Source organism: Brachyhypopomus gauderio, chromosome 4 (assembly GCF_052324685.1).
Source record: "Brachyhypopomus gauderio isolate BG-103 chromosome 4, BGAUD_0.2, whole genome shotgun sequence".
NCBI lineage: Eukaryota > Metazoa > Chordata > Actinopteri > Gymnotiformes > Hypopomidae > Brachyhypopomus > Brachyhypopomus gauderio.
Window position 1 is genome coordinate 12,914,865 of NC_135214.1, and position 27,895 is coordinate 12,942,759.

Here is a 27,895-nt window from a genome sequence, read left to right on the forward strand (position 1 = left end):
AGAATATCAAGTATAGACAAGTGTTCAGCAACATAATCTAATGAGTTTCTGGTCTTCAGCTTCGTCTGCTACCTTGTATAGGCCTGATCCTCTCATCCTGGGTCTTAAGTATATGTTTATCTTCAGTCTTCTGACTCTTCTCTTTAACTTAAAAGAAACATTAATCTTAAGATACTTTCAAGTAACAAGAATATTTTAAACCTCTATCGAGGCTAAGCACGCAAAGAAACAGGGTTTTACAGGGATATATAGTCTACTAAGAGTCATTCCTCGAAATAATAATAATAAATTATTTGAATGAGGAACATCTTCTCTGTATCACATTTAACATCTTCTTTGTATCACATTTAATATTCTGAAACATCTTCAGGGTGACTTGTATGAAGCGGAGGTTCTGGGATGGCACCATTCTCGGCTTATCCATATTTTGATATGAAGAGCAATCAAGAAGTATAAAGAACTTTCCAAGAAACAATCACAATAGCCAATATACATATATATGACATATTTAAAATAACAATTTAATTTGCAAAAAAAAACTTGACAAGCAGACATTCAGTGTCTCAGATAAGGGGTTAAACATGCATCACACCAAACAACTTTAATAACATAACTGACACAAATATTTAAGGAAAGTTTTAAATAGCTAAGTGGAGCATCACTTTTGATATTAAAAATTATACCACGACTACCTTCAATAGGAGAAATGTCCTTTTCTTTTGGCTTTACCGCAGGTTCTGGTAGTTCTTTTTTTCTTTCAGCTGTGGGTCAGAAAGTCGAGGATGGTGATGTTGATTAAGACCCCATTAAGACCCCGTTAGTAGAATGACAAAACAGATTCATATGCATGGCCATTTCACAGATATGCTTGTCAGCCAATTATACAATATAACAGTAAACTACATAGTACAGTATATACATGTGACACACACACACACACACACACACCGTATATACATGGAAAGGTACATAAACAACATGGATACATCTTCTCATAAAGTTAAGAACAAATGGTAATAAGCAATCATGACAGACAATATGTACATACAAAACATCAACAACAAGTAAGAGTGAGGACAGACATATATAAAAGTACCTTCCGCTGGAGATATTTCCTTTGCAGGTTCAAGGGATGGTTTCTTTTCAACTGTGGAAAAGCATGGCCACATTATGAGGTCATACATTTGAAAAGATTTAACTGTAAAAAATAAAAGATGTGCAAGCATATACACAGAAAGAAGACCAAAAGGAAACACAGAACACATAAAAACATATATATAGTCACAAAAGAACATTAATATTGACTATTATTTTACCTTTGGGAGCAACTTCCTCTTTTTTCGCAGGTGCCTTTTCTGGAAGAGCCTTCTTCTCTGCTTCAGGCACTTGAGAATGTTACACATATGATAATGTTACAAATTGCACTTTCTTCAAATGTTTACATTAGTCTGACATTAGTCTGACTCTCCTGGTTGTTCGAGCATAAAGAACGTCATAATGCAGACATTAAAATGACAGTGAAACACGTTTCAGCTCTTCAGATCAAAGTATGCTGAGATTTGCATTCAAGTGGGCACAGAAAGAGAAAATGTAAAAATTTGCAAGAACTTTGGAACTATGAGTCATGTCAGGGAAAAAGTACAAAGTAAAATAAACAAGAGGTGGGTATGATACCCAAAACTGCTGCATGGTATTAAGAGTGTGCAAGAGGTTTTATAAGAGTGCGTGTTACAAAATCACGCAAAAGCATACCTTTCAAATTGGGTGCTATTGAAAGAGTAGTGAGTAGTGGTTCAAGATCCTTTTGAGATGAAAGCTTTCTTTTTAAAGCATTTTCTTTTCTGTCCAAAGAATGTTCCTCATAGCCATGAGTAACCTTATCACTGTAAGGGTATTGCTGTGTTTTTCTGAATGTGGCATCTTCAGATTTATCCTTGGATGTCTGAAGTGATGTCCAAGGTTTAGTGGAGGAATCTTCCCTGACATCATCAATTTTGCATTTTTGAGTTATAGATATTTCTCTGGTTTCATGTGAGGGAATTATTTCTTCTCTTGATGTAAGAGAACGTGCTGCTTCTGCATGCAGCATTACTTCTTTGCTATAAGGGTCATTTAGATCATCTGTAGAATGAGAAGATTTCTTATATTTCTTATATTCAACCTTCTTGGTTGGTAGATCTTATAGTATAGTTATTTGTAAACAGAAATACTGTGGTATAACACTGTATTGTTTATAAAGTGAGGTGTTTTTCTTGTTTTGATCACTACTACTACTACTACTGCTATGGTTGCCCATTGTGGCCTTTGATAATTCCCTTGATATAATACTAGTGTTTTGAGATATTTCTAAATATCTTGAGTAGATGCAAGTCCAGTTTGGTATTCGAGATTCATCAGTGTCGACAAGGCATATTCTCTCAGAAGATATCTTCTACTGTAGATGCGCTGGCTCTTCTTTAAAAGGATCCCTTTTCACCATATTTGAAGTGAATGATATTTTATCTGAAATCGCTGAAGTGCTTCTTGCACTTCCAGTCTGACATGCACAATATTTATGTAGTAAGAATATGCACCATCATAATAAGAGGAATGTGAAATATGATATGAATCATATTGTTGCCCCTTAAGCACTCTGAGCATAGCACTTAAATATTCAGTGTAATTTGAGATAAGTAACATATTTCACCAACAGAGACACTTGCATGAGGCATAAGAAATGAGAACACATAAGAACAAAGAATGACAATTAGAAGAAGAGATAAAAAGTTGAAGGACATGTAAGCTTAAGTACCTTCAGCTTGCTGAACCACCATTGGTGGGACAAAACTTGCTACCAGTTGACTTGGCGACTCTTCTTCTGTAGGCTCCAGATGAACTTAAAACATTACATTTCCATTAGGTTGAAACTTAAGAAAGGTGTATAAGAAACTAAAATTGACTTAGATTTAATATATCACTCTGGCGAGTGAAAAGACTGTGATGTGGGTCTGACAAAGAAATTTAAGAAAGATTATGCAACTATTGTACCTTTTGCAGGAGTAACCCCTCTGAAGAAAAGTTCTTGTGTGATTTCCTTTGTAGGAATAACATCATCGTTTTGAGGCACATAATCTTCCTTTTCAAGAAAGATGTGTTCCTGGACTTTTGTTTTATGCAGAGGAATCTTTTTCTGTAGCAGTGATTCTTTTGCTTCAGACGTTACCATAACATCCTTCTTCTGACACAAATCTGCCCTTTGTTCTAATTTAGGCACAGCAGGTGCTTCTGTCTTCTGTGATGATATTTCATCATTCTTTGAAGTTATAAGTATATTATTTTGCTTTACTTTTATTTCAGACAATTGTGCTTTTTGTGATGAAACAACTTTGTACTTTTTATTATTCATTTCCTCTTCTTTTGGTATTGGCAATGGGGAGTCTTTTTTAGAAACATCAGTTACTTCTGTCTTTATTGGTGCCTCCTCATTGGTGCCTGCTTTAGGTGTAGGACTGAAGTCTTTACTTTGAAAAATAATTTTATTTTTTGTAAAAGAAATTTCTGTTTCTGTCTTTTTTAGGATGTCAAGATTATTTTCTTTTTTGACAGCAGGAGTGACCCTTTCTTTCTGATGAATTCCATCTTGTTTGACTTCTTTTTTGGGACTAATGATTTCTATCTGTCCTTTATTGGCTTCTACCTTTGGAACAGGGACAAAGTCTTTACTGATCAATCCTGTCTCTTCCTTTTTCTGTGTAGGTAAATTTGAAGGGACTTCTAGCTCCTTGGAGGGCTCTTGGACTTTGAAAGAATATATAAAAGATTAGGTTTTAAGAGTTTGTTCAGAAACAGGGAACACAGGACAAAGACCCACTGAAAGATAAATATCTCAAGATCATAAAGAGGGCAGGTGAAAAGAGGACAAAGAGAAGTCAGCACATACACGTAAGAATACCAGATATGAAAACAGAAACCAATACCTTTTTGAAGGGGTACTTCTGTAGGAACCACAGAGACCTTTTCTGGCTCTGGTTTAGTTGGTACAGTCCTTGATGGTTTTGGCTGAGTTGGTTTTTGTTTCTTTTCCTCCTCATGAGCTTAAAAACATTTTATTTTCTATTAAGTGGAATATCAAGAAAGATGCAACAAAGGTGCCAATACAGATATAAATATAGATACTTAAGATGTCACTCTAGCGAGTGAAACGAATTTTAGATTGTTGGAACATGACACAGTGAGAGGCTGACAGACTTACTGACATACGTGACATTTAGAAACAACACAAGATGAGACTGTGAGACTAAAATGTTTCTATTTAAACAGTTAATTTTAAGAAAGACATTGAAGACATTAAATCATGTGTACATTCCATTGTACCTTTTGTAGAAGCAACACTTTGTTTAGGGAAAATTTCTTCTACTTCTTGATTTGTAGCAACAAGAGTAATCTCTTTCTTTTGTGGCACAGAATCATCTTTCTTCAATAGAGGATCAACTATCTCTTTAAGTAGAACATCTTTTTCCACTTTGGGTTTAAGTACTGGAATTGTCTTTTTTGTCTGTGGCAGAAACTCTTCTGTTTCAAAAGTAATACCCTTATTCTCAGAAACAGCACTCTCCCTTTCTTCTGTTTTACTGACAGCTGTTACATATGTCATTTGAGACACCATTTCCTCTTCCTTTGAAGTGATAAGACATTCTTTTTTCTTTGGTAAATTGTCTTCCTTTTCTTCTATTTTATGTACAGATGTTATCTTCAGTATCTGGGGTGTCATTTGTTCTTCAGAAATTAAAACCAGTTCCTCTTTCTTATGCATGATAATAGTATTTTCTTCTAGTTTAGGAACACGTGTTACCTCAATTTGTTCTTTTTTAGGCCTCATTTGCTCTTTTTCTGATTTAGGCTCATGAGAAACTAGCTTTCCTGGTGCAGATTCTCCTTTTTTAGCAACATGAATAGCTTCCCTCTTTTTGAGCGGTGCCTCATCTTTGTGCTCTTTTTGAGTTGTGGGCATTTTATCTGTCTTTTGAACCAGGCTTTCTTCTTTTTTAAAAGAAACATCTGCTTCACACTCTTTCGATATGTCAATTTTGTCCTCTTTTTTTACAGCAGGAGTGATGTCTTTCTTCTGATGAACTTTTGCTTCTTTGACATCTTTTTTAAAATAAGCAGTTTCCCCATGTCTGTCTTCATTGCTATCTATCTTTGGCATAGGGACAATGTCTTTCCTAAATAATCCTATTTCTTCTCTCACTTCCTCTTTCTGTACAGGTTTATATGAAGGAACGTCAAGCTTCTTGGAAGATTCTTGTACTTTAAAAGAACATTCAAGGTAAAGACAACTCTTCAGATTGCACTGTTTCAAGAGTTTAGTTAACATAGATTCAACATAAAGAAAAACACAAATTAGACAACAAAGAGCCACTCTGAGACCACGGGTTTCTCATAAGAGCGTGGCTAGCAAGATCACAACAACACAGGCACATGCACATATTATCTTCTGATAGGAAAACACAAAATACCTTTTGGAAGAGCTACTTCTTTAGGTACCAGTGGGACTTGTTCTGGTTCTGGTTTAGCTGGCACGCCCCTTGGTGGTTCTGGTCGGGCTGGTTTAGGTGTCACCTCCTCCACAAGAGCTTAAAAATGACATTTTGTTTTATTCAAGTATAAAAGCTACACATCAAAGCAAACACAATGACACTGAAGATTCGCTTCCAAACCAGAAGCTAGACAGACATAAAACATACAACACATGGAAAGATTAACATAACACTTTGAAACAAGGAATACCTTTTGCTGGTGGTGACTCAGTTTTCCTTGCAGGTACAAGTTTCAGTTCTGGTTCTGGTTTAGGTTCAGGCTTGACCTCAAGTTTAGGTTCCGTTTTAAGCTCAGGTTTAGCCATGGGCTTAACCTCAGGTTTAGCTTTAGGTTTTACCTCAGGTTTAGGTACAGGTTTAAACTCAGGTGTTGGTTCAGGTTTGACCTCAGGTTTATGTTCAGATTTGACCTCAGGTTTAGATTCAGGTTTAGGCACAGGTTTCACCTCAGGTTTAGGCACAGGTTTCACCTCAGGTTTTGGCTCAGGCTTAACCTCAGGTTTAGATTCAGGTTTGACCTCAGGTTTAGGTACAGGTTTAACCTCAGGTTTAGGCACAGGTTTAACCTCAGGTTTAGGCACAGGTTTAACCTCAGATTTAGGCACAGGTTTAACCTCGGGTGTTTCTTCTTTTTTAAGAGAAATTTCATCTTCCTTTCTCTTCTTAAAAGCTTCAATTGGCTTGTCATCAATTGTAGTAGGGAAGTCTATCCTTGGAGTTTCTGCCTTCTTCTGAGGTTCTTGTACTTTGAAAGAACATTCAAGTTAAGGACAATGCTTTAAATCGCACTGTTTTAAGAGGTTTCAAAAGACAAATCAAAGAACATAATTTCTACAAATAAATGAAGTCTTATAAGACACATAAAACAGGACAGACAATAAAGCAACAAAGTCAACAAAGTGCCACTTATAGGTCATGGTTTCCCCATAAGAGCGTGGCCAATAAGAATAATATAAAATAAATAAAATAAAATCAGCACAGGCATCAAATCAACAAAAGACACGTACATGATGGCATCCACTCATATGAATATCGTATCAGTATCAACTAATACCTTTTGGAGGGGTTATTTCCTTAGGCACCAAAGTGACCTTTTCTGGTTCTGGTTTGATTGGTACTGCCTTTGGTGGTCCTGGTTCAGTTGGTTTAGGTTTCTTGGCATCCACAGGAACTTAAAAGTACATTAATTTTCTTCTTAAATCAGATTTTAAAGTTTACATGATAGACACACTGACAAACAAGATCCACTCCCAAATTGGAAGCTAGACAAACTGTACATTACATTTGTTCTTAATTCACACTTTTAGACAAAGTTAGTAAAACCAAGGACTAAAAATTAAGACAACAAAGGAGGCACAGTGACAAACACGCAACACTGTGTGAACTGAAAGCACACAAACACTAACATGAATATCATGAACCAATACCTTTTGGAGGTGCTATTTCCTTAGGAACCCCAATGACCTGTTCTGGTTTGGTCGGCACTGCTCGTGGTGGCTCTGGTTCAGTTGGTTTAGCTTTCTTAGCCTCCACAGGAACTTTAAAGAATATTCATTTTTTTCTTAATTACAACTGTAAGACTTAAAACTGAAGAATAAGACCAAAAAGGCAACAAAGCAGACATAGAAACAAACAAACAAAATTACTTCCAAATTGGAAGCTGAACAAACATGCAACACCACATAACTACACAGACTACACAGAGACTCTTCAAGAACTTCAATGACCTGTTCTGGTTCTGGTTTGGTTGGAACTGCCCTTGGTGGCTCTGGTTCAGGTAGTTTAGGTTTCTTAGCCTCCACAGGCACTTTAAAGTTTATCAATGTTGCTCTTAATTCATATTTCAAGACTTACTTAACAGAGAAAAATACTAAGACAAACTGACAAAGACAACAAAGCAAGCACATTGACAAAAGATCCACTTCCAATTTGGAAGCGAGACAACCATGTAGCACAATACAAATTGAAAACAGACAAAAAGACACTCATTTACAGGAATATGGTGATTCAATACCTTTTGGAGGGGTTACTTCCTTAGGAATCGCAGTGATGTGTTCTGGTTCTGGTTTAGTTGGTACTGGCCTTGGTATCTCTGGTTCAATTGGTTTAGGTTTCTTCACCTCCACAGGAACTTAAAGGGACATTCATTTTCTTCTTAATTTACAATTTTAAGACTAATTCAACAAAGCAAAAAACTAACACAAAAAGGCCTATTACATCAAAGCAGGCCCAGTGACAGAAGATTTACCTCCACATTGGAAGGTAAACGAACAAGTGGAACCATGCAGACTACAAGCAAACACACAGACATCCACTAACATGAATATCATGAACTAATACCTTTTGGAGGGGCTACTTCTTTAGGAACCCCAATGACCTGCTCTGGTTTGGATGGTACTGCTCGTGGTGGCTCAGGTTCAGCTGTTTTAGCTTTCTTAGCCTCCACAGAAACTTAAAAGAATATTTATTTTCTTCTTAATTCACATTTAAAGACTTACATAACAAAACAGACACACTGATAAAGAAGATCCGCTTCCAAATCAGAAGCTAGACAAACATGTAGCAACATACAGACTGAAGGAACAGAAAATATGTTAAAACAGTTTATCATGAAAACGTAAGACAACAATTAGAGACAAACACTACCTTTGGTTGGAGGTGACTCAGCTTTCTTCAGAGGTATAGGCTTCAGTTCAGGCTTAAGTTCAGGCTTGGCTTCAGGAGTAGGCTTACGTTTGGCCTCTGGTTTGGGTTCAGCTACTTGTGCAGGTTTAGGTGTTGGCACCTGTGGTTTAGGCTCTGGAACCACATGTTCTGGAACTTTTTTCCAAATAATACAAAATGTATTGTTGTTAGTAACAAAAAAAAAAACAAGTAGAGAAAGATAAGACTCTGACGAGTACTTTCAACAACGAAGGACAAAATGCAACTTTAGACTTTAGTCATATAGAACAAAACAACACTTGGTGTAACACATATAAGACGCACATATAAAACAAAACAAACTAAGGCCAACACAAGTACAACAAGAGGACACTGTACAACTGTAACTCTAAGGAAAGATACAGAGCACATATGAAACAAATATGGAACAGACATATACTGTACACTGCAAACGAAGGTAAACATCACAAATCACAAATAGACAAGAATCAATGTCAAAATAGACAGAAAAAGATCATATTAGGTACAGTAAATAAATGACAAAACAGACTAGGCCAAAATCAGTAAGAAAACTACTTCAGACTACTAAAAGTCAAAATGATGAAGAGACAAAATACCTTTAATAGGCGTGACTGGAGTTGGCTGAGGAGTAGGCACCTCTTCATGTTCTTTTAAAATATCAGGAATTAACAAAAAGACAAAACATCAACATAAACGTTCCTTGGATGGACATTTCCACAGCCTTTCATGACTTAGATGACAACAGACTCATTGACATACATAATTGTTACACATTACCACAAATCTTACAATGAACAAATATTAATTAGCCAGCAAAACTGACACACAACACCATAAATGCAATACTACAGGTAACATTCACAGCTGTACCTTTAGGCGTGGCCCGTTCTTTTGGTTCTTCCACTTTTACTGGTATGATTAGTTCCTCCACAGGTTTCTTGGCTTCTGGTACTTAAAATATTTCATGTACATATTTTTTCATTATTAGTTATTAAGTGTACTTACATGGTCACTGACATGACCACAACAGCACATTGACATATAACATAACATAGAAGAACAAGTTAACATGTTTACATGTTGCACCTGAGACAACTGGACAAAAGATAAAAAGAAAGAAAACCCTTAGTATGTACAAGTACATATACACAAACACAAGTATACCTTTAGATGGTATTAGTTCCTTCTCCTCTACTGGTTTAGGTCGTTCCTCTGGTTTCACTTTAGCCTTGGGAACTTGAAGAACAATTAAAACATTAGGTCAGAACTGCAACCGTTGGCTTTCAGAGCAATCATTCATTAACACTGTTGAAGAATTAACGCCACAATGACAGTATGAACACGAACATGTTCTACAGAACACAGAACAAAGTACATAAACAATAAACAGTAGAGGAGTTAAATATGGTCCTTCGAAACAGCAGATCAAGTAAGAGAGTACTGCACATTTTCATTCTCACATTTTTATACAAAATGACATGAAATATCTGAATTAATTTAAAACAAGGATAGCAAATGCAAAATTATTTCAGAAAACTAGCACATCACAATGTTATATACAAAACATTTCAATGACACACAGACACTGAAGATTGCAGTGAAGACAGTGTTCCAGTGTTGGTACCTTTGGATGGAACTTCCTCTCTCATTCCGAGTGCTTTCCTCTCGACCTTCTCTTCCACAGGGATCCTTACACCTGAGGAGACAGAGAAACCATTCAATGTAAAAGACTATCACTAATGATCTGCATGTGGACCTTAACAAGGAATGGGATAACAACAAATAAAACCACATGACTATAATGACAGTGACAAACTACACAGATGAGATGTTGATGAACAATGTATGAGGATTTATACACTTTATTCAAACACATTTCTAGTCTTGGTCTCTTGGTCTGACACATGAACCACAACAACCAACCAGTACAGACTTTTTAAAACTCCAGACATAAACAATGAGGTTAACAATACAAATAAGAAGATTTCCTTGGATCAAAGAGGTCAAAGATATAAAAAAATAAGATGTTTTATTCTAAAGGAAAAAAGATGGTTAGTTTGCTCTTGACTTAAAATGGATGAACCAAAATGAAAATCTCTCAGTAGTACCTGCCACAGAGATTTCCTCTACTACCTTTTCTTCTCTCCTGATCTCATACTCTGGTGAAGGATAAAAATTATTTACGAACGAACAAAATATAAAAGAAAAATGGTAAAGCATCTAATTTTATTATTAAATTCAGTTTAAATTTTATTAATGTTATTAAATATTCATATTAAATATGCTGTTATTTTGGTAGGAAATGTAGGTGATGAAAGAATATTTTTATGAATTGGTGCAAGCAAGGTTAATTAACGCATTTGAAGTATTGGAAGAACAAATGAAGGGTTAAAAGATAATGGTGATTATTGTTGTTAACACCTTATATAATTTTAGTTGATGATCTTGCATGATGATGAAGAGTTAGTGATTGTTCCACTTATGTGATATACCTTGTACTTCAATCTTTTCTTCATAATGATAGCATTCAGCAGAGGATTCAGCTTTCAAAAATAAATAAATGAGTGAGTGTGGTGCTATCAGACGTTATGACATTTTAGAGCTAGATTTTTATTTGAGTCCCCTTCTTACCTTCAATGGTAAATGCAGATGGTGCTTCAGGGACTTGTATTGATGAATCGGGAATATCTGAAGGATTTTAAATATCAATTGAATGTTTTGCCCAAATTGCTAGAATGATTTTTTTAGGTGTAGTGTAAGTATATTAAGTTTTATATTTACAAGGAAATTAAATGCACGCTTATTATTTCATTGTTAATAAAGGTTCCTTTCAATTTAAATACTTACCATAAGGTACCCTTCCTATATCAATGTCTGTGAAAGGAGGTACAGTGAAATAGCGTTACGAATGTAATTACACCGGCGGAGATACACTTTATGTAAATACTAACAGGTAGGTACAAACCTTTCCCTGACAAGTAAAGTTCTGCTGTACTTTTGGCTTCACCTCTGGGCTCCAATCTGACAATCACCGAATATACGCCTAAAGAATTGTTCATCAGATTAGTTGAGTCCGATTTTTAAATGAGACGAATAATAATTAAAAATTACAGAGATGGCAAACCTTCATCGTCAGAGTTTACATTGCGGATGATCATAAAGTGTCGGCGCCCTTCACTTCTGAATGTATACTTTGGGCTTTCTTTGAGTTCCCATGTGTCCTTGTACCATGTTACGACTGCATTGTCAAATGACACTTCGCATTCAAAAGTAGCGGACTGTCGCTCCCGGACCACAATGTTCTGGATGCGTTTAGTGAAATGTATTTGCTCCGCTAAAGAGAGATAATGCAAGGCTGATGGTTAGGGACTAAACCTCTGTGGCTTGACTGAATGGATTCATAGAGTAAGATCTTTCAGTCAATTAAAAAAAGAAAAATAACCAAAATGGTTTTCTATACTCATAATATAATTGGTTATATAAGTTTATTTATGTATATTATATACTGTATATACTGTATATATATATAATATGTATATATGTTTTTCTTTTCAAGAAATATCAAGAAAAATCCAAAAAAGATGTGCACTTCCCAGATGAAGATGGAAGAGGTTAGTAGATGGTCTAATTTATATATAAATGTTGAGTTTGACAAATCCATACACACCTTCGACCCAAAGATTTGCAGTTGTTTCAAGGTTTTTATATTTGCAGGTATATTCTCCTTGGTCTTCAGGCCTAACATCTTTGATTGACAGCTTCTGAGTGTAATTGGTTGCAGTGGATGTATATCTGCCATGAAGTTCTAAAAGCTTTCCATTTTTAAACCACTGCGTCTTTGCATTTGGTATGGAGAACTGGCATGTCAGTGTACATGTCTGGCCTTCCTTACCAGCAACATCCTCCATGTGCTGCTCCACTTCACCTTCTGAAAAAAGAGGAAAATGAAAAGATAAATCTCTTACTCATCTGATATAGGGATACCTCAACCCATTTATTAACATACAGTATGACTCCTAAGGTTTCTAGTATGCTAAACAAATAGAATAATTATATACTTTGTTATTGCTTGTTACGATATACCAGTGGTCATTAATTTGTAAAGCGTGTTTTGTAAAGCACGTAAAGCTTGTTAGACAACATATGGAGGATACAGTACATACCCAACACTGTGAGTTTGGCACTGGAAATATGGGGCCCACACACAATACGATAACTTCCTTCATCTCGGGACTGGCAGTTCTTGATCTTCAAAATATGGCGGTCTTCAACAATTTTGATTTCATATTTATCACTTGTGTCAAGTTTCTGGGTCCCTTTGTACCAGGATAGTGCAATTTCTGGGTAGTTGATTTTGATTTCACATTCAAACACAGCCTCCTTGTTGGCAACTATAGTCTGGTCCGTGATGTCTTGAATTAGTGTTACAGGCTGCACATAAGACATTAATGCATATTTGAATTTTCCATAAGGTAAAAAATTTATTCAATTTAAAGAATAAAATTTTGAATGTGTTTATAGTATCTAATATACTTTCACTGATATTACTGCAAAGCTAAGCTGATCTAGAACATGTTCAGATAGTTAATCTTTTACTTCATAACACCAGCTCTAGCTGCAAATACAACTAGTGTTACATAAAATGTGATGTGCAAAATATATTCCATCACCTCGGTTTGTTCCATTCTTTTCTGCAAATCAGCCACGAGTTTGGTCAAATCCTCTTCTGACTCACGACCTAGACGGTCCACTTCCTAAAAAAAAAATGAAAGTCAAGAATCAAAACTTTCTGCAGTCTATGCAGAATCCACTTTCTTGACCATACTTCCTGGATCAGTAGCATTCAACACCAAGCAAGCACTTAAAATGCTCACACACAAAAAAAATAAAATTTAATTAATAATAATAAAAAAAAACTGATCCACTGAGTCACAATTGTTCACCAGGTCGTGTTGAACCCACTTTACTTTTGGAGTCATTCACCAAGTGACGTCTGAGGAAGTCCAAAAGGATCATAGGAGAATTCATCCACCCAAGCCACAATATGTTCTCACTACTGCCATCTGTCAGACACTTCAGAGGCACTTCACATAAAAACCAGAACCAGCAGTTTCAGACAAGCCATCAGGCTGCTGAAAGGTCAGTAGTACTCTAGCATGACCTGTACTCTCACATATCCACAGTCACATGGACAATCTTCCTTCTTCCCTAGAATATGTGCCTCACATACATGTTTTGTAAAAACACAGCCAGACTGTAAGAAGTAAGAGCTCCTTTCTACATGTAATGTGACAATAAAACTGGTCTGATTTTATTAAGGCAGATTTTTAAAAAATACACAATCTCACCGGTTTTCCATATTGTTCTTCTCTTTCTTTCTTCAGGAATTCGATGGCCTGGAGAAGACCACGGTAGTCTGTGATCCCATACATACGAGCATATTTCTCATACTCTTTGGGATCCACATTTCTGAGCAGTTCGATAATGTCAATGTCTTTGTCCTCTTTAGGGCTTTTCTGTTTTGAGGGCGTTCTAAAGAAAACAAAAATATATTTTTGATGTCTTGTTCTGTTTTGTGAGTACAGGTTCAAGCTTTTTTTTTAGGCTACACATTTTTACTACTAAACTCACTTCTTCAGTGTCACCGTTTCAGGTGCGAACTCCTTCTTCTCATCAACAGTGAGGTTAGTGCTGCACTCTATTTCTCCATGTTTGTTAGATGCTACACATCTATACTGGCCAGAGTCGGATTTGGTCACTTCTCTGATCTCCAGCTTGGCGTCTTGTCCCTTCTGCTCAATGGTTACACGGCCACCATGAGTCATCTGCCTCCATTTGCCCTTCATCCATTTCACATTGGGAATGGGATCACCACCAACCTTCGCAATGAAGGTTGCAAGACTCTCTGTAATTGCATTTAAAATTAAACATATTTTTTTGTTTTTATAAAGCAATTTTCTTAGGTCATATACACCCACTAATGTTAACACTCATTTTTTAGGGTTTTGCCTCTTCAGCAACAATCTACAGCATTTTTTACTTGAACTGAATCCATGGCAACTCGAGAATTAATGAGGCTGAAAAATCACAACAGGGTAAGCACTTACTCTCAGTGATACGGACACTCTTGGGTTCCTCAATGAAGAACAAGTTGTCCAGTTTCTTAACTGGTTCAGGAGCTGCAGGGGCAGCAGGTCCTGTGGGAGTGGGTGCAGGAACTCCTGGCTTCTCTGTGATTAGGAAAAAAAACACCAATCAGGCATGTAGACTCACTAGACTTACTTATGTAGACTTACTTTTTGCATCAAAAAGTATTAGCATGGAGAAAAATACTGAAACATTTCAAGAAAACATCAACAAAGCTCTCTCTAAAGTGCTCAGACTGACAAAAAGACATCAAAAAGAACAAAACAAAAAAACAACTGAAAACAATATCACACTGTAGGAAGTAGGAAGTACCTTTGATAGTGACTCTAGACTTGCAAAACTCACTACCAACGTCATTGGTTGCCTTACAGAGATAATCTCCTGCATCTGTTTTAGAGACATTGATCATCTCTAGCATGGCAGTGCCATCTACAAATGTGATGTTTGTGCTGGCAGAGGTCGTCAGCTCCCTTCGGTCCTTCATCCACTGGATCTTCAGAGGAGGAGAGCCACTTACATGGCAACTAAGGGAGAGCGTTTCACCCTGATTCACCGTCACAGGTTTAAGAGGCAAGTCAAACCTTGGAGGTACTTTTTGTTCTGCATTTGAAAAAGAACAACAAAATTTTTACGAATTTATAAGTCATTATATGGCAGTGAATGAAAAATGTACAGCAATTTTATCAACATCAAGGTTTTAATTTAGAGAGGGATAATTTACAAAACTGCTTTACTTAAAATTTCATAGTAAGTGAAGCAAAAAATAAATGGGAAAAAGATGGGTAAAACAGTCAATACAAGAACTACCCTGTGTGTAAACCACATACCTGTAATGTGGACTGAAACCTCACAAGAAGCAACACCTGCGTCATTACTGACTCTGCATGTGTAAGTACCACTATGTGAGACCCTGGAATTCTTGATACAGAGCACAGCCATATTGTTCTTGAAGGTCATGTCGTAACTATCGGAGCTGAAGATTTCTGTGCCATCTTTGTACCAGTTAAGAGTTAGGGGCTGTGATCCAGCAACACGTCCCTCAATCTTCACTAACTTGCCCTCTGTCTCTTCAAGGGTTGCTGAAGGCTTCTTGGTGAAACTTGGTGGGACTTTGCGCTCTAGGAACAAAAAATGAGTGAATAGTTAATGCAGAGATGTTATTATTATGACAGGAACAGACACAAACACTATTAAGTCCAAAGAGGTTAGTAGATCATTACCACAATAGTTCTGAAACACCAATAACAAGCCAAGAATATCAAAACAAGAAATGAATTTGCACAAATAAAATAGAAACTGATCTGTATGGCAGATACAGTCACATTTATATACAGTTGACAGATACCTTGCACAGTGACCTCTGTGGAACAAGAGTCCTTCCCCATGTCATTACTAACATGACAAGAATAGCGGCCAGAATCAGCCTTATCGACTTTCAGAATAGTCAGGTGTGGAGTATTTTCCACACAGGATATCTTATAATTGCCCCCTGTGCGAATATCTTTGTGATCCTTGGACCAAGTAACTTTTATTGGCAGTGATCCAGTCATGTGGCATTCCAGTTCCACAGTATCTCCAACTGAAACTTCCACAGGCAAAAGCTTTCTATCAAATACTGGTGGGTATCTTGGCTCTGAAAAGTTAAACAGATGAGTTAAGTTCAAATGCATACATACAAAATTACGTTATCTGAAGTTAGAATTTTTAGTTCAAAACTTACTGGGACATTAGAATAACATTATCATGCACATAGACAAACCTTGAAGTGTGAGCTTGGCTCTGCAAGAAGCAGTTCCAACACTATTTGTTGCAACACAAGTATATTCTCCAGAGTGTCTCATTTCACCCTTGGCAAGTTTAAGGACAGCAGAGTTATCATCAAAAGTCATTGTGTACTCTGAGTCACCCCTCAGAGCTTCACCATCTTTAAGCCATGAGATCTCAATAGGGGAAGATCCTGCAACACGACACTCAAACTGGACACTATGCCCTTCGGTTTGCTGAATACTAGTAATTTTCTTGGGGAAAGAAGGTGGCGTTTTGGCCTCTAAAAGGGGGGAAATGTAAACAGACACCAGAAAATGTTACAAAAAGTAGAGAATACATAATTTAAGAGATAAAGAAAATAAAGAAAATATTTTATGAAGATGAATGATCATCACCTTGTACAGTTAAAAGGCAGGTAGAAGATGCAATTCCAATGTTGTTTTCTGCCTTACAAGTATATTCGCCTGCATCGGCTTTTAAGACTTTAGCTAATTTCAAGCAGGCAATGCCTTTGGAATACTCAATTCTACAGGATGGAGAAGATCGGATTTTGCCATCTCCTTTGAACCAGGCCACATTGATCACAGGAGTACCCCCAATCTGGCATTTCAGACAGAGTGCATCACCTGCAGTCACCTCCATTGGCTCCAAACTCTCAATAAAGAATGGTGGTTCTAAAAATGATATAGATATACCAGCAGTATTAACAAATCATGAAAACTCCAGTTTCTTTCAGTCTAATGAGAAATTTTGATGGAAATAAAACTAACCTAATATGGTCACCGTTGCCTCACAGGTGTCATGTCCAGCATCGTTGGTAACCTCACAAGTGTATTTTCCTGCTGTCTCTTTATCACTGTTTAGACACTCTAAGATGCAGGACGTCTCCGTGGTTGTGATGTTATATTTATAAGAGGAGAATATTTCTTGACCATCCTTCTGCCATTTTACAAGAATCTTTGGGCTTCCAGTATATGTGCACTCAAGTATCATTGACTTGCCAATTTCAGCTGAAAGGTTCCTCAGCTTCTTGACAAAATGTGCAGCCTCTGAATAAAACAATTGGATACAATAGTACATAAACTATACATGTAGTATGTTTACTACACTAGATTAGTAAATTGTCTTGTGATAGTGACATCAACTAACCTTTCACAAAAAGAGTGACAGGACAGCTTTCCTTCCCTGCATCGTTTAGAATTTGGCAGGTGTATTCACCAGCATGAGACTTGTCAATATTTAAGAGCTCCAATGTGGCTACATCTCCTCTCAAGGCAATTTCACACGCTCTGCCAGAAACAATCTCCTTAGTGCCTCTGAACCATTTAAGCTGTAATGGGGCACTTCCTTTCACAGTGGCACTAAATTTTACATGTGAACCTGGAAGTGCTTCCACAGGCTGAGGTGGCATCACAAAAGATGGAGGTTCTGCAGCAAATGTGTGAATATAAAGAATAACGTGGTTTTTTGCGGACAAAGTACTACCATTACATACATACAACATTTTTTTTTACTGAAACTACAGAATAATCAATTGAAACATGAAAAGATTATTATTTAATTATTATTAATTAATCAATATTATTTAACCTCTCAAGCCAAAAAATGTCATCACGAGATTATTTTACTACTGCTTTGAACATTATCATTATTATCATTCCTTTTTATACTGTTGTTAAGGATATTTTTGTTTTCAAAACATCTAAGCATCAAAATTGTAAATCTAATATTCACTGGCAGATCATTTTACATACTGAAATCCAGATGAGATACTAACCTTTAACAACAAGTGAAGCAGTAGTCTCAGCACTGCCAGCACTGTTCACTGCTGTGCACTTGTATGAACCAGAGTCTGACAGTGTCAAAGTGGCAATCTTAAGTGCGCAGGTGTTCTCAGCAAAGCTAATCTGATAAGTTGGCCCACTTACAATCTCCTTGCCATCGTGGTACCAAGCAATGGTGAGTGGTGCAGAACCTGAGACTTTACATTCCATTTCAACAGGTTTGCCAACAACACTCTGTGTGTCCTTCATTTTTCGTGAAAATGTGGGAGGGATAATTTTATCTGTTAAAAAAAACGTTGGTTATAACTGTGATGAAAGGATTCTGAAAGCTCCGTTACAGATCATATTTTAGGACACTTGGTAGCAATGTACATGCTAACTGAACTCTGGTAACTTTTCTAACTTTCATTCTTTGCATTCACCAAAAGAGCATTCCTCAAATATGATCAAAGTTGAGAATTTATATTAGACTACTAACCAAAGACAGTGAGGTGCATTTTGCAGCTATCGCTGCCAACCTCATTCTTGACCTCAAAGGTGTATTCTCCAGTATCACCCTTCTCTGCTGACAACACCTTAAGACTGGATATATTTTTGAAGAAGGTGATTTTATGTTTCCTACTAGGAGACAGCTCCATTCCATCTTTATACCACTTTGGTTTGAGCTCGGGGGTTCCGGTAACAGTGCATTCTAAACTCGCTGCATCACCTGCTGTAACACTTACAGACTCTGTCTTATCCAAAATGGCAGCAGGATCTGGAAATTAAAAACAGTTGTTTGGTTTCAGAACAAAAGCTTGCACGCTTAAGAGAAAAGCAAACGGAATAGACAGCAAATGTAAATACTCCACAAACCTAGGACTGTTAGGTTTGCCATGCATTCGGCCACACCGGCATCATTTCTAAGCTTGCAAGTGTACTTCCCAGCAGCAGTAGCATCAGCCTTAAAGACTGTAAGAGTGACCTGGTTATTCTCAAATATAATTTTCATGTTTTCACTGTCTCTGAGAATATGGTCCTTGTCTTGAATCCAAGACACATCAATTGGCTCAGAGCCTTTGACAGTGGCCATCAGTGTCACTTCCTCTCCAGATACTGCTGTTGCATTGGACAGTTTCTTGATGAAACCTGGTGGCTCTAAATGGCATGAAAAACAATGTGATAAAAAAGATAGAAAGAAAGGACAAAAGATAATAACAGTCATGCAAGGCAATGTAAGAATTAAAAGATTATATTAATGTACAATGAAGAATCTTTCACAGCTTTCAGTGTCCTCAATTGTACTAACCTCTGAGTTTCACCGTCCCTGGGCAGGTGTCACTTCCGACATTGTTTGAGGCTTTGCACTCATATTCCCCAGCATCTGATACTTCTAGTCCAAGGATGTGCAAAGTTGCTGAGTGTCCTTCAGACACAAACTTGTACTTTCTACTCTCTTTCAGTTGCTGTTTGTCTTTAAACCAGGTTATCTCAAAGGGTGTAGTTCCCTTCAACTCACAGCTAAGACTGGCATCTTTTCCCTTCAATCCCTCAACAGGTGTGGGTGCTTTATGGAAAGTTGGTGGTTCTAAAAACATATTTGATGAAAGTGAGCCTACATATATATGCATATCCTGAATCAGTAGTAACTGATCAAAAAGCGAATGGAAATCTTACATAAGTTAATTTTAAGTCATGCCTGGATAAGTAGCACTAATGACACACACACAAACAAATCTTTGCATGAGGGAAACATCTATGTTATCTGACCTTTGACTGAGAGAGTGGTGCTGCAACTCTTAGTTCCTGCATCATTGTGGACTTCACACGTGTACACTCCTTCATCATCACGATTTGTGGTGAAAATCTCAAGCACTGCCATCATGCCATCAAAAGTCATCTTCATGTTGGAAGTGTCACTGACCATGGCGTCATTTCTATACCAGCTAATTTTCAAAGGGGGCGTGCCAGTAACTTTGCACTCAAGACGAAGAGGCTCTCCCATCTTTGTAAACTTTGTTGCTGGTAGTTTCTGTACAAACTCTGGAGGTTCTGCAAAAGTAAAATATGTATAAAATTAAACACTTGTGTATTTTTAAAGGAACAGCATGAGGACAGATGATGGCTTCACAAATGATGAGCTGAAGATGCCAGAAAGAAAAGCATGTGGATGCAGGATGAATAAAAGCAAGATGGTGGCACAAAGAGCAACAAACAAAGCATGCAAGATGAAGGCAATATAAATGACAATATTGATGAAAAATGAAGATGGTGGCAGCAGAGCTTAGCTTAGAAAAGCTTAAAAGAGTTTAGGCCAACCTTTCACCAGCAAGTTCGTAGTACATTTCACTGAACCAGCATCGTTGCTAACTTGGCAAGAGTAAGTCCCAGTGTTTGAAAGTCCAACTGCGTAAAGATCTATGAAGCAGGACAGCCCCTCAAGGCCAATAAAGCAGGAAGGTCCAGTGATCAGTTCAGTGTCTTCCCTGAACCATTTCACTGTGAAGGGAGGTGTGCCCTTAAAAGTACTCTTAAAACGAACAGTTGTATTGGGTATGACAGCTTGGGGCTCTGGCACCACCACAAAGCTCGGGGGCGCTATAATTTTTGAAGGGGGAGAGAAAGACAGACAAAACCCATTAAAGAAATGGCAACCATCACAAATCTTAAGATAAATGTTCTCTGAATGCTTTGAAATCTGATGAATGGTATTGTCTCATCTGACCTTTCACCCTCAGTGTTCCACTGCATTCACAACTACCCGCTCTGTTTGTAAGTTTGCAAGAGTAGGTTCCTGTGTCAGCATTCTCTAGTTGCTCAATCTCCAAAGATACGGTGTTGTCATCTTGAACCAGCTTATGCTTGGTTCTACCTGACAATTTAGTTCCATCTTTCAACCACTCTACAGAGATCGGGTGAGAACCAGATATACTGCATCCGATTTTCACAGAGGACCCCAGAATCTCCTCCATATCACTCAGAGGTTTGATGAAGGCCGGAGGAATTATTTGTTCTGTTTGTAAGAAAAAAGGAGTGCAAAATAAAAAAGCTTTCCTACTTATTTGTAAGAACATTTAATTAAGATATTTGATCAAACACTAACCTAGGACATTCAAAGTCACTTTGCACTGGCAGACACTGATGTGATTGGAAACCTCAAAAAGATAAGTTCCTCCATCATCCAGTTGCACAGCCTGAATTTTAATAGTGCTGATGTTATTGACAAAGCTGAGACTGCACTGTCGGGATGGCATCACTTCCTTGCCATCTTTAGTCCATTTCACTTTCAGTTCTGGGGTGCCTGTTACCTTACACTCAAAACTGACCGGATCTCCAGCAGTGACATTAATCATTTCTGGCTTTTCAATAATCTGGGGAGGCTCTGAAGTAAAAGCAAAAGCAAATACAGTAAAATAATGTACATAAACTAAATATATACTAACCAATCTTCTGTCGAAAATGGCAAAACCTTTAAAACTTAACTGAAACTCTAAACACATACAATACAACCAACCAACCTTGCACCAAAAGGGTGGCAAAACACTTCTCCTGCCCTGCATCATTCATTGCCTGGCATGTGTACCGTCCACTGTGGCTAGACTCACACACAGGGATTTTTAAAGAGGCAATGTTGTTCTCAAATGTTCTCATTATTTTGGGGTCTTCCAAGATCCAGGTCTCATCTTTTTGCCATTGTATAATCAGAGGGGGTGATCCCCTCACAGTGCACCTAAATTCTGCTACATCTCCCAACACTGTGGCAGAGTTTTGTATCTTCTCAACAAAAGATGGTGGTTCTGAAGGTATGAAGTTCAAGAAACGAATTATATTCTCAAGCAAAGTGAAATCATATGTAAAATTCATATGGTAAAAATGTTGAGTTAACCTTTTATATGTAGTGTTGTTCTACATGAACAACTGCCAGCTTCATTTGAAATAATACACTGATATTCCCCAACATCCAAGTCATCACATTTCTGTATGTCAAGAACTATTATTGACCCATTCTTTTGAGAGAATACGTGTTTAGTGCTTGCTTTTATTTCCTTGGAATCCTTTTGCCAAGTAATCTCAAAAGGAGCAGTGCCTTTGATTTGACACTCAAAGTAAGCATTTAAGCCCTTCACAACCTCCACAGATGTGAACGGTTTCACAATAACCGGTGGCTCTGAAAGACGAAAGACGTTATGTACATCATGAATCTACGAACACTGCACAACTGAATGTTTGAACACGTAAATCAGTCACTTGACATCTGCACTAACCTTTCACTTTCAGCTCCATACTACAACTCTCACTACCTGCCTCGTTGCGTGCCTCACAGTAATATATTCCACTGTCCTTGACTTCAGAACCAGTGATCTCAAGACGTGCCAGGGAGTTAACAAAACTCAACTTGTACTTGTCACTTGGGCTTATTTCATTCCCATCTTTAAACCAGTATGTGTCTATCTCTGGGGTGCCTGCTACTTGACACTCAAAAACTACATGCTGGTCAGGTTTCACCACTGAAATTTTGTCTGGCTTTCGTGTGAATTTTGGAGGTTCTGTATAAAAGAAAAATAAAATAGTTGTTAATTTTAGCATGCTTAACTGATTAAATATTTAAATAAGGGACCAATTAAAAAAATTGGACTTAAAAACCTTTGACAAAGAGTGTTGCCTGGCAAGTATCTGAGCCAACATCATTGGTTACTTCACATATGTAGTCTCCAGAGTCTGATGGCTTAGTGAAAAAGAGCTCAAGAACGCTTGAAGAGTCATCTTTCTGAATAGAGCGGTCGACGCCTGATAAAATCTCTTTCTTATCTTTGAACCACTTGATTTTCAGTGGGGGAGTGCCCATTACAAGTATACTGAACTTGACTCTGGTTCCAGGTATGACATCCTGTGACTCAGGTTTCTCAGTGATAGTAGGAGGTTCTGAAAGGGAGTATATTCGTTGAAATCAGTGTATCATCAAAACATCTATAGTTTATTTGCATTAAATTAAAATTAATTCTAGAATTTTTAAATTTAGAACTGTTTTTTCAACCTGTAATAATTTGTCAGTTCTACTGTTTAAAAACCATAAAACAAAGAATTCGAAAAGAGTTGTAGATGTAAATTACAGTTTTACATTTTTAGAATTTCTAGTTTTGCATGAATCACAAAATTACAGGTTCAAAAAAATAGTTCATCACACATTAATGATAGGAAGATATAGCAACGCAAACCTTTGACTTTTAAGGCACCAGAACACTGGTCACGTCCTGCTTTGTTTGTAGCAATGCACGTATAACTGCCACTATCAGAACTATCAAGACGGCTGATTTCCAAAGATGCTGCATTCTCAAAGAAAATGCATTTGTGTTTTTCATCTGTCTCTATCTCCTTGTTCTCCTTAAACCAAGTGACCATAATAGGTAGGGATCCAGACACCAGACATTCCAATTGTGCAAAGGACCCTTTAATACTCTCCATTTCCTTCAGTTTTCTTGTGAAAGTAGGCTTAATTATTTGATCTGTTACAATAAAAAAATATATATAAGATTTGAGCGAGTGCAATATTATGAGACATAATGTATAAATTTTCCTTTTTAATTCCATAGACTCCTTTGCTCATATACTGACCTAGTACTGTCACAAAAGCCTCACAGTTGCTCTTTCCAACATCATTTGAAACTTCAAACATATATTCGCCCTCATCACTCCTCTCTGCAGACAGGATCTTCAGCGTGGAGCTCTTATCGGTGCTATGTACTTTGTATTTTCTGCCTGACGTCAGCTCTTTTCCATCCTTCAGCCACTTGGACTTTAAAGCTTTAGTGCCTGAGAACCTACACTCTAGAGTAGCAGGGTCTCCTACAGTGACACTTATAGACTTGGCCTGCTCTGTGATATTTGCTGGCTCTGAAATGGATGATAAATGGACACGTTATACCTAACTCTGTGTTTAAATGTTCAAACATCTAACAGTGTATTTATGGCAAACTGTGTTTTGAGAACAAACCTTTGACCACCAAAGCTGCTGTACACTTCTGACTTCCAGCTTCATTCTGCGCATGGCAAGTGTATTTTCCACCATGTTCTGATTGTACACTAGACACATGCAGAAAGGCTGTTCTGTTTTCAAAAGACATCTGGACATGCTCAGTTTCTTTGACCTCATGGTCATCTTTAGTCCATGTGACTGATAAAGGAAGTGAGCCTTTCAGAACACACTGCATAGTAAGCTCACTGCCAAGAAGAACGCTCATGTTATCGAGCTTCTGCAAAAATGACGGTGGCTCTAAACAAAGAAAACCAGAACAAGAAATTATGTTTTTCTTAATGTTTCTTAAGACTGTATGGTTTTCTAATCAAAACTCCAAAGCTTTTACCTATTTCTTACTAACCTTTCAGTAAAACTTCACAGTCGCATGATGTCTGTCCTACTTCATTACCTACAGTGCACTCATATCTGCCAGCATCTCCCGGTTCAAATTTGAGAATCTGGAGAGTCACTACATCATTCATCATGCTAATGATATGTCGCCGATCGTTTCTGATCTGCTTTGAGTTTTTCATACATGAGACTTCAAATGGAGCTGAACCCGAAATGGATCCCTCCAGCACAACATCAGAGCCTTTGACAACTTCTTTGGATTCAAATAATTTCACAAATACAGGAGGTTCTATGGCAAGAGAGTACAAAAGTCAATAAGTATTATGCTAATTAGCAGATAATAACTTTTTTGAGATGATTAACTCACTACACACCTTTGACTGTAACCAAGCAACTGCATCTGTCACTGCCAGCATCACTGGATGCTATGCAAACATAATCTCCACTATCTTCAACACTACAACTGGGCACCTGCAGTGTAGCAACTGAGTCATCAAATGTCGTCTGATATTTAGCACTTGGGCTGATTTCCATTTCATTTTTGTACCACTTAATAGTGATTACAGGGCTGCCAGTTACTTTACACTCCAAAACCATAGCAGTCCCCTTCAATACTAATTTGGCTGGGTCAACTTTCATCACAAACCTTGGAGGTTCTAAAAAAAGAGAATGGACATCAGTTAAATCATTATGGTGTTTAAGAGAAGCAGTTTAAGACAGAAGAGAATAAGAAAAGGCACCTTTTACAAACAAGACAGCGGTGCATGAAACCTTCCCTGCATCATTAGCCACCTGGCAGGTGTATGGGGAAGAGTGAGATGGCTTCACAGAGTGCAATTCCAGGGTACTTGAAAAGGCTTCTTTCTTGATGAAACAAGTGCCTCCAGTTAACATCTCATTCTCTTCTCTGAACCATTTAATAGTGAAAGGTGCCGTTCCAGTGAAAATGGCTTTCATAACAACAGTAGATCCTGGTATTATTTCTTGGGATTCGGGCTTTAAAGTGAAGACTGGAGGCTCTATATTTAGTTGTGGATGAAACATCACAGTTAAATTATTACACATGCTTTAGATCTAATAGTTATACTCAGAATAATAGGAATTAAAGGTGAAAGTGAGTATTTTCTACAGCTGTTTCTAACCTTTAACAGATACTGTTCCGCTTGTCTCACTGTGTCCTGCTGTGTTAGTAGCATGGCAGGTGTAAACCCCAGTGTCACTAGTTTCTAACTGAGATATTTTCAACGTAGCAGTGCTCTCTTTGACTTCAGCTTGGTACTTCCTCCCAGTTGTGATCTCCTTCTCTTCTTTAAACCAAGATATTGTCATGGGCTGTGACCCTGACACCTTGCATTCCATAATAATACTTCCTCCAACATTTCCATCAACCTTTTTAAGACTTTTTGTGAAGGTTGGAGGTATAATTTTATCTGCTCAAAAAAACACACACACACTTCTTAATCAAAACAGAACATTTTAAGATTAAACCATATGAACTAGAAGAAGATAGAAGACTAACCAAGAACTGTGACTGAGCAAGAACACTGGTCTTTTCCGACCCGATTAGACACTTCGAGTGTGTATTCACAGCTGTCTCCCCTCTCTGCCGAGAGGATTTTTAAGCTTGCTATATTGTCTTTAAAGGAGATTTTGTATTTTCGGCTTGCTGTCATCTCTTTGCCATCACGCAGCCATTTTACTTTTAGCTCTGGACTTCCTGAGACAGTGCAATCCAAAGTTGCAGAGTCTCCTGCTGTTACACTGATGGATGGTGCTTTATCAATAATTCTAGCAGGTTCTGATAAAAACAAAACATGACATTACTTCTAAGTGATAAAAAAAATTATGTTAATGTGATACTTGAAATTATATATTAATACTTCATTCTAACCTTGAACTGATAATGTGGCTTCACTTTTTTGCTGACCAGCCTCATTTTCAGCTTGGCATGTATACTTTCCGCCATGCTTTATGGTTACTTCTTTAATTGCCAAAATTGCAATGTTGTTTTCAAAAATCATGGTCATATTAGGGTCATCATCTCTGAGTACCTCAGAATCCTTGAGCCATTTAACAGTAATAGGAGTGGACCCTTTAAGAGCACCCTGCAGTTTTACAGCACTGCCCAAAACTGCAGTTGTGCTTTCGACCCTCTTTACAAAAGATGGTGGGTCTGCATGAAAGAAGGTTAATGTATACTTGAAAACAATTTGTTAGCTTGTTAAACAAAACATACACAATTCAAGAGGTTAAGAACAAACCTTTCAGTTTTGCCACCGATTTAGAAGTTATTTTACCAACATCATTAGAAACACAACACTGGTAATCTCCAACGTCCGTGCCATCAAAGGACTGTATTTCCAAATACAAATTGGCATCCTTTGACACAATTTTGTGCTTTTTATCAGTGGTCACTGGTTTCTTATTCTTAAACCAAGTCACATCAAATGGAGCTGTGCCTGTAACTTCACACTCAAGCTGGGCTGTGTGGCCTTTCACCACCTCTACCATTCCCAACTCCTTTCTGAAAGCAGGGGGTTCTAAGAGTAAGAGGAACATATAATAAAAAATGTTTTTAACACCAAGTAACACAAGGTTCGTATTTGGAATCAAGGATGATATATATATCACAAACCTTTAACAGTCAACTGGGTACTACAGCTTTCACACCCAGCCTCATTCATTACTTCACAAGTGTAATTTCCACTATCAGACACATTAGGGCCAATCATCTCAAGTGTAGCTTGACCATCTTTGAAGGTAATTTTGTGTCTCTCACTGGGACTGAGTTGCTTATCATTTAAAAACCAAGAGACATGGAGCTCAGGAGATCCTTTAACAGTGCACAACAAACGTGCAGATATCCCCTGTTTCCACAAGATCTTTGACTCCAGCCTCTTTACAAATGTTGGAGGTTCTGAAAGAATTCAGTTCAGAGAAAGTCAGTTTTACATTGCACAAACAGTACAAAAAGACATGAAGAAAAAGAAGAAAGAAGAAAACATTTTTCCTCAAAGATGACAGAGATTTTTGCTGTTTGGTTCGTTTTTTTTTTTTTTTTCTTTCCTTCTTTCGTCAAAGCGAAGCAACAAAATCTGTGTGCTCACACTGTGAGTGTAATTGCCATTAACAAATGGAAATTAATCTCATTTGTCTTACCTTGCACAGTTACAACAGAAGAATGAATGCTGCTTCCAGCATCATTTGCTGCAGTACAAACATAAGTGCCTGTGTCTTTAAGTTTGGCCTTTGGGATCTCAAGGCAGGCCACTTTGTCTTCAAAAGAAATTTTACTATCCATTGTGTTATGAATTTTCTTGCCATCCCTTGTCCAAGTGATGGACACACCCGTGTCTTCATTCACCTGACATTCGAGCCGCAGTGAGTTATCCACTGCTACAGCAGTTGGCTCAAAGGTCTTCACAAAGGTGGGTTTGTCTATAACTCTCATGTCAGCGAAGCACGTAGCTGTGCCAACACTGTTTGAAGCTTTGCAAAGGTATGTTCCTTGGTCATTTTGCTCAAGATTTGTGATCTCAAGACAATATTTGTTCTTTTCAAAGAACACTTTGTAGTGCTCATCATGT

The 27,895-nt window shown here is 37.5% G+C and overlaps 2 protein-coding genes and 2 long non-coding RNA genes across 4 annotated transcripts in view; 2 read left to right on the forward strand and 2 right to left on the reverse strand.

Annotated features, from left to right (window-relative positions):
- Positions 1-27,895, reverse strand: part of ttn.2 (titin, tandem duplicate 2) — a 165,167-nt gene that overhangs the window by 91,818 nt on the left and 45,454 nt on the right. The window contains exons 44-82 of the mRNA XM_077002312.1: positions 19,712-19,993; positions 19,251-19,529; positions 18,818-19,099; positions 18,441-18,719; positions 17,956-18,243; positions 17,328-17,606; positions 16,949-17,227; positions 16,574-16,852; positions 16,171-16,458; positions 15,757-16,044; positions 15,239-15,529; positions 14,724-15,011; positions 14,372-14,494; positions 13,896-14,169; positions 13,613-13,796; positions 12,935-13,018; positions 12,428-12,695; positions 11,932-12,192; positions 11,389-11,598; positions 11,230-11,307; positions 11,112-11,138; positions 10,896-10,952; positions 10,757-10,807; positions 10,373-10,423; positions 9,889-9,960; positions 9,429-9,500; positions 9,135-9,215; positions 8,861-8,911; positions 8,226-8,399; positions 7,920-8,030; positions 7,594-7,710; positions 7,007-7,117; positions 6,634-6,750; positions 5,770-6,324; positions 5,499-5,615; positions 1,317-1,385; positions 1,097-1,147; positions 693-761; positions 73-147 (exon numbers count right to left, since the gene is read on the reverse strand). Of these exons, the coding sequence (XP_076858427.1) occupies positions 73-147; positions 693-761; positions 1,097-1,147; positions 1,317-1,385; positions 5,499-5,615; positions 5,770-6,324; positions 6,634-6,750; positions 7,007-7,117; positions 7,594-7,710; positions 7,920-8,030; positions 8,226-8,399; positions 8,861-8,911; positions 9,135-9,215; positions 9,429-9,500; positions 9,889-9,960; positions 10,373-10,423; positions 10,757-10,807; positions 10,896-10,952; positions 11,112-11,138; positions 11,230-11,307; positions 11,389-11,598; positions 11,932-12,192; positions 12,428-12,695; positions 12,935-13,018; positions 13,613-13,796; positions 13,896-14,169; positions 14,372-14,494; positions 14,724-15,011; positions 15,239-15,529; positions 15,757-16,044; positions 16,171-16,458; positions 16,574-16,852; positions 16,949-17,227; positions 17,328-17,606; positions 17,956-18,243; positions 18,441-18,719; positions 18,818-19,099; positions 19,251-19,529; positions 19,712-19,993 (6,912 nt within the window). The remainder of the gene's footprint in view (positions 1-72; positions 148-692; positions 762-1,096; positions 1,148-1,316; positions 1,386-5,498; positions 5,616-5,769; positions 6,325-6,633; positions 6,751-7,006; positions 7,118-7,593; positions 7,711-7,919; positions 8,031-8,225; positions 8,400-8,860; positions 8,912-9,134; positions 9,216-9,428; positions 9,501-9,888; positions 9,961-10,372; positions 10,424-10,756; positions 10,808-10,895; positions 10,953-11,111; positions 11,139-11,229; positions 11,308-11,388; positions 11,599-11,931; positions 12,193-12,427; positions 12,696-12,934; positions 13,019-13,612; positions 13,797-13,895; positions 14,170-14,371; positions 14,495-14,723; positions 15,012-15,238; positions 15,530-15,756; positions 16,045-16,170; positions 16,459-16,573; positions 16,853-16,948; positions 17,228-17,327; positions 17,607-17,955; positions 18,244-18,440; positions 18,720-18,817; positions 19,100-19,250; positions 19,530-19,711; positions 19,994-27,895) is intronic.
- LOC143512231 (uncharacterized) lies at positions 5,170-13,729 on the forward strand. Its single transcript, XR_013130394.1, has 4 exons — positions 5,170-5,308; positions 11,821-11,875; positions 13,211-13,403; positions 13,649-13,729. It is a non-coding gene; the product is annotated as an uncharacterized LOC143512231 (long non-coding RNA).
- Positions 13,845-14,359, forward strand: LOC143512232 (uncharacterized). Its single transcript, XR_013130395.1, has 3 exons — positions 13,845-13,948; positions 14,039-14,171; positions 14,266-14,359. It is a non-coding gene; the product is annotated as an uncharacterized LOC143512232 (long non-coding RNA).
- LOC143511527 (titin-like) lies at positions 20,241-26,853 on the reverse strand. Its single transcript, XM_077001132.1, has 17 exons — positions 26,570-26,853; positions 26,200-26,481; positions 25,828-26,106; positions 25,451-25,738; positions 25,049-25,327; positions 24,683-24,964; positions 24,319-24,597; positions 23,934-24,212; positions 23,555-23,833; positions 23,158-23,445; positions 22,586-22,864; positions 22,207-22,488; positions 21,828-22,109; positions 21,460-21,738; positions 21,045-21,323; positions 20,667-20,954; positions 20,241-20,539 (listed from the first exon to the last, which is right to left on the reverse strand). The coding sequence occupies exons 1-17, from the start codon at positions 26,817-26,819 to the stop codon at positions 20,241-20,243; spliced, it is 4,773 nt and encodes a 1,590-aa protein (XP_076857247.1). The 5' UTR covers positions 26,820-26,853.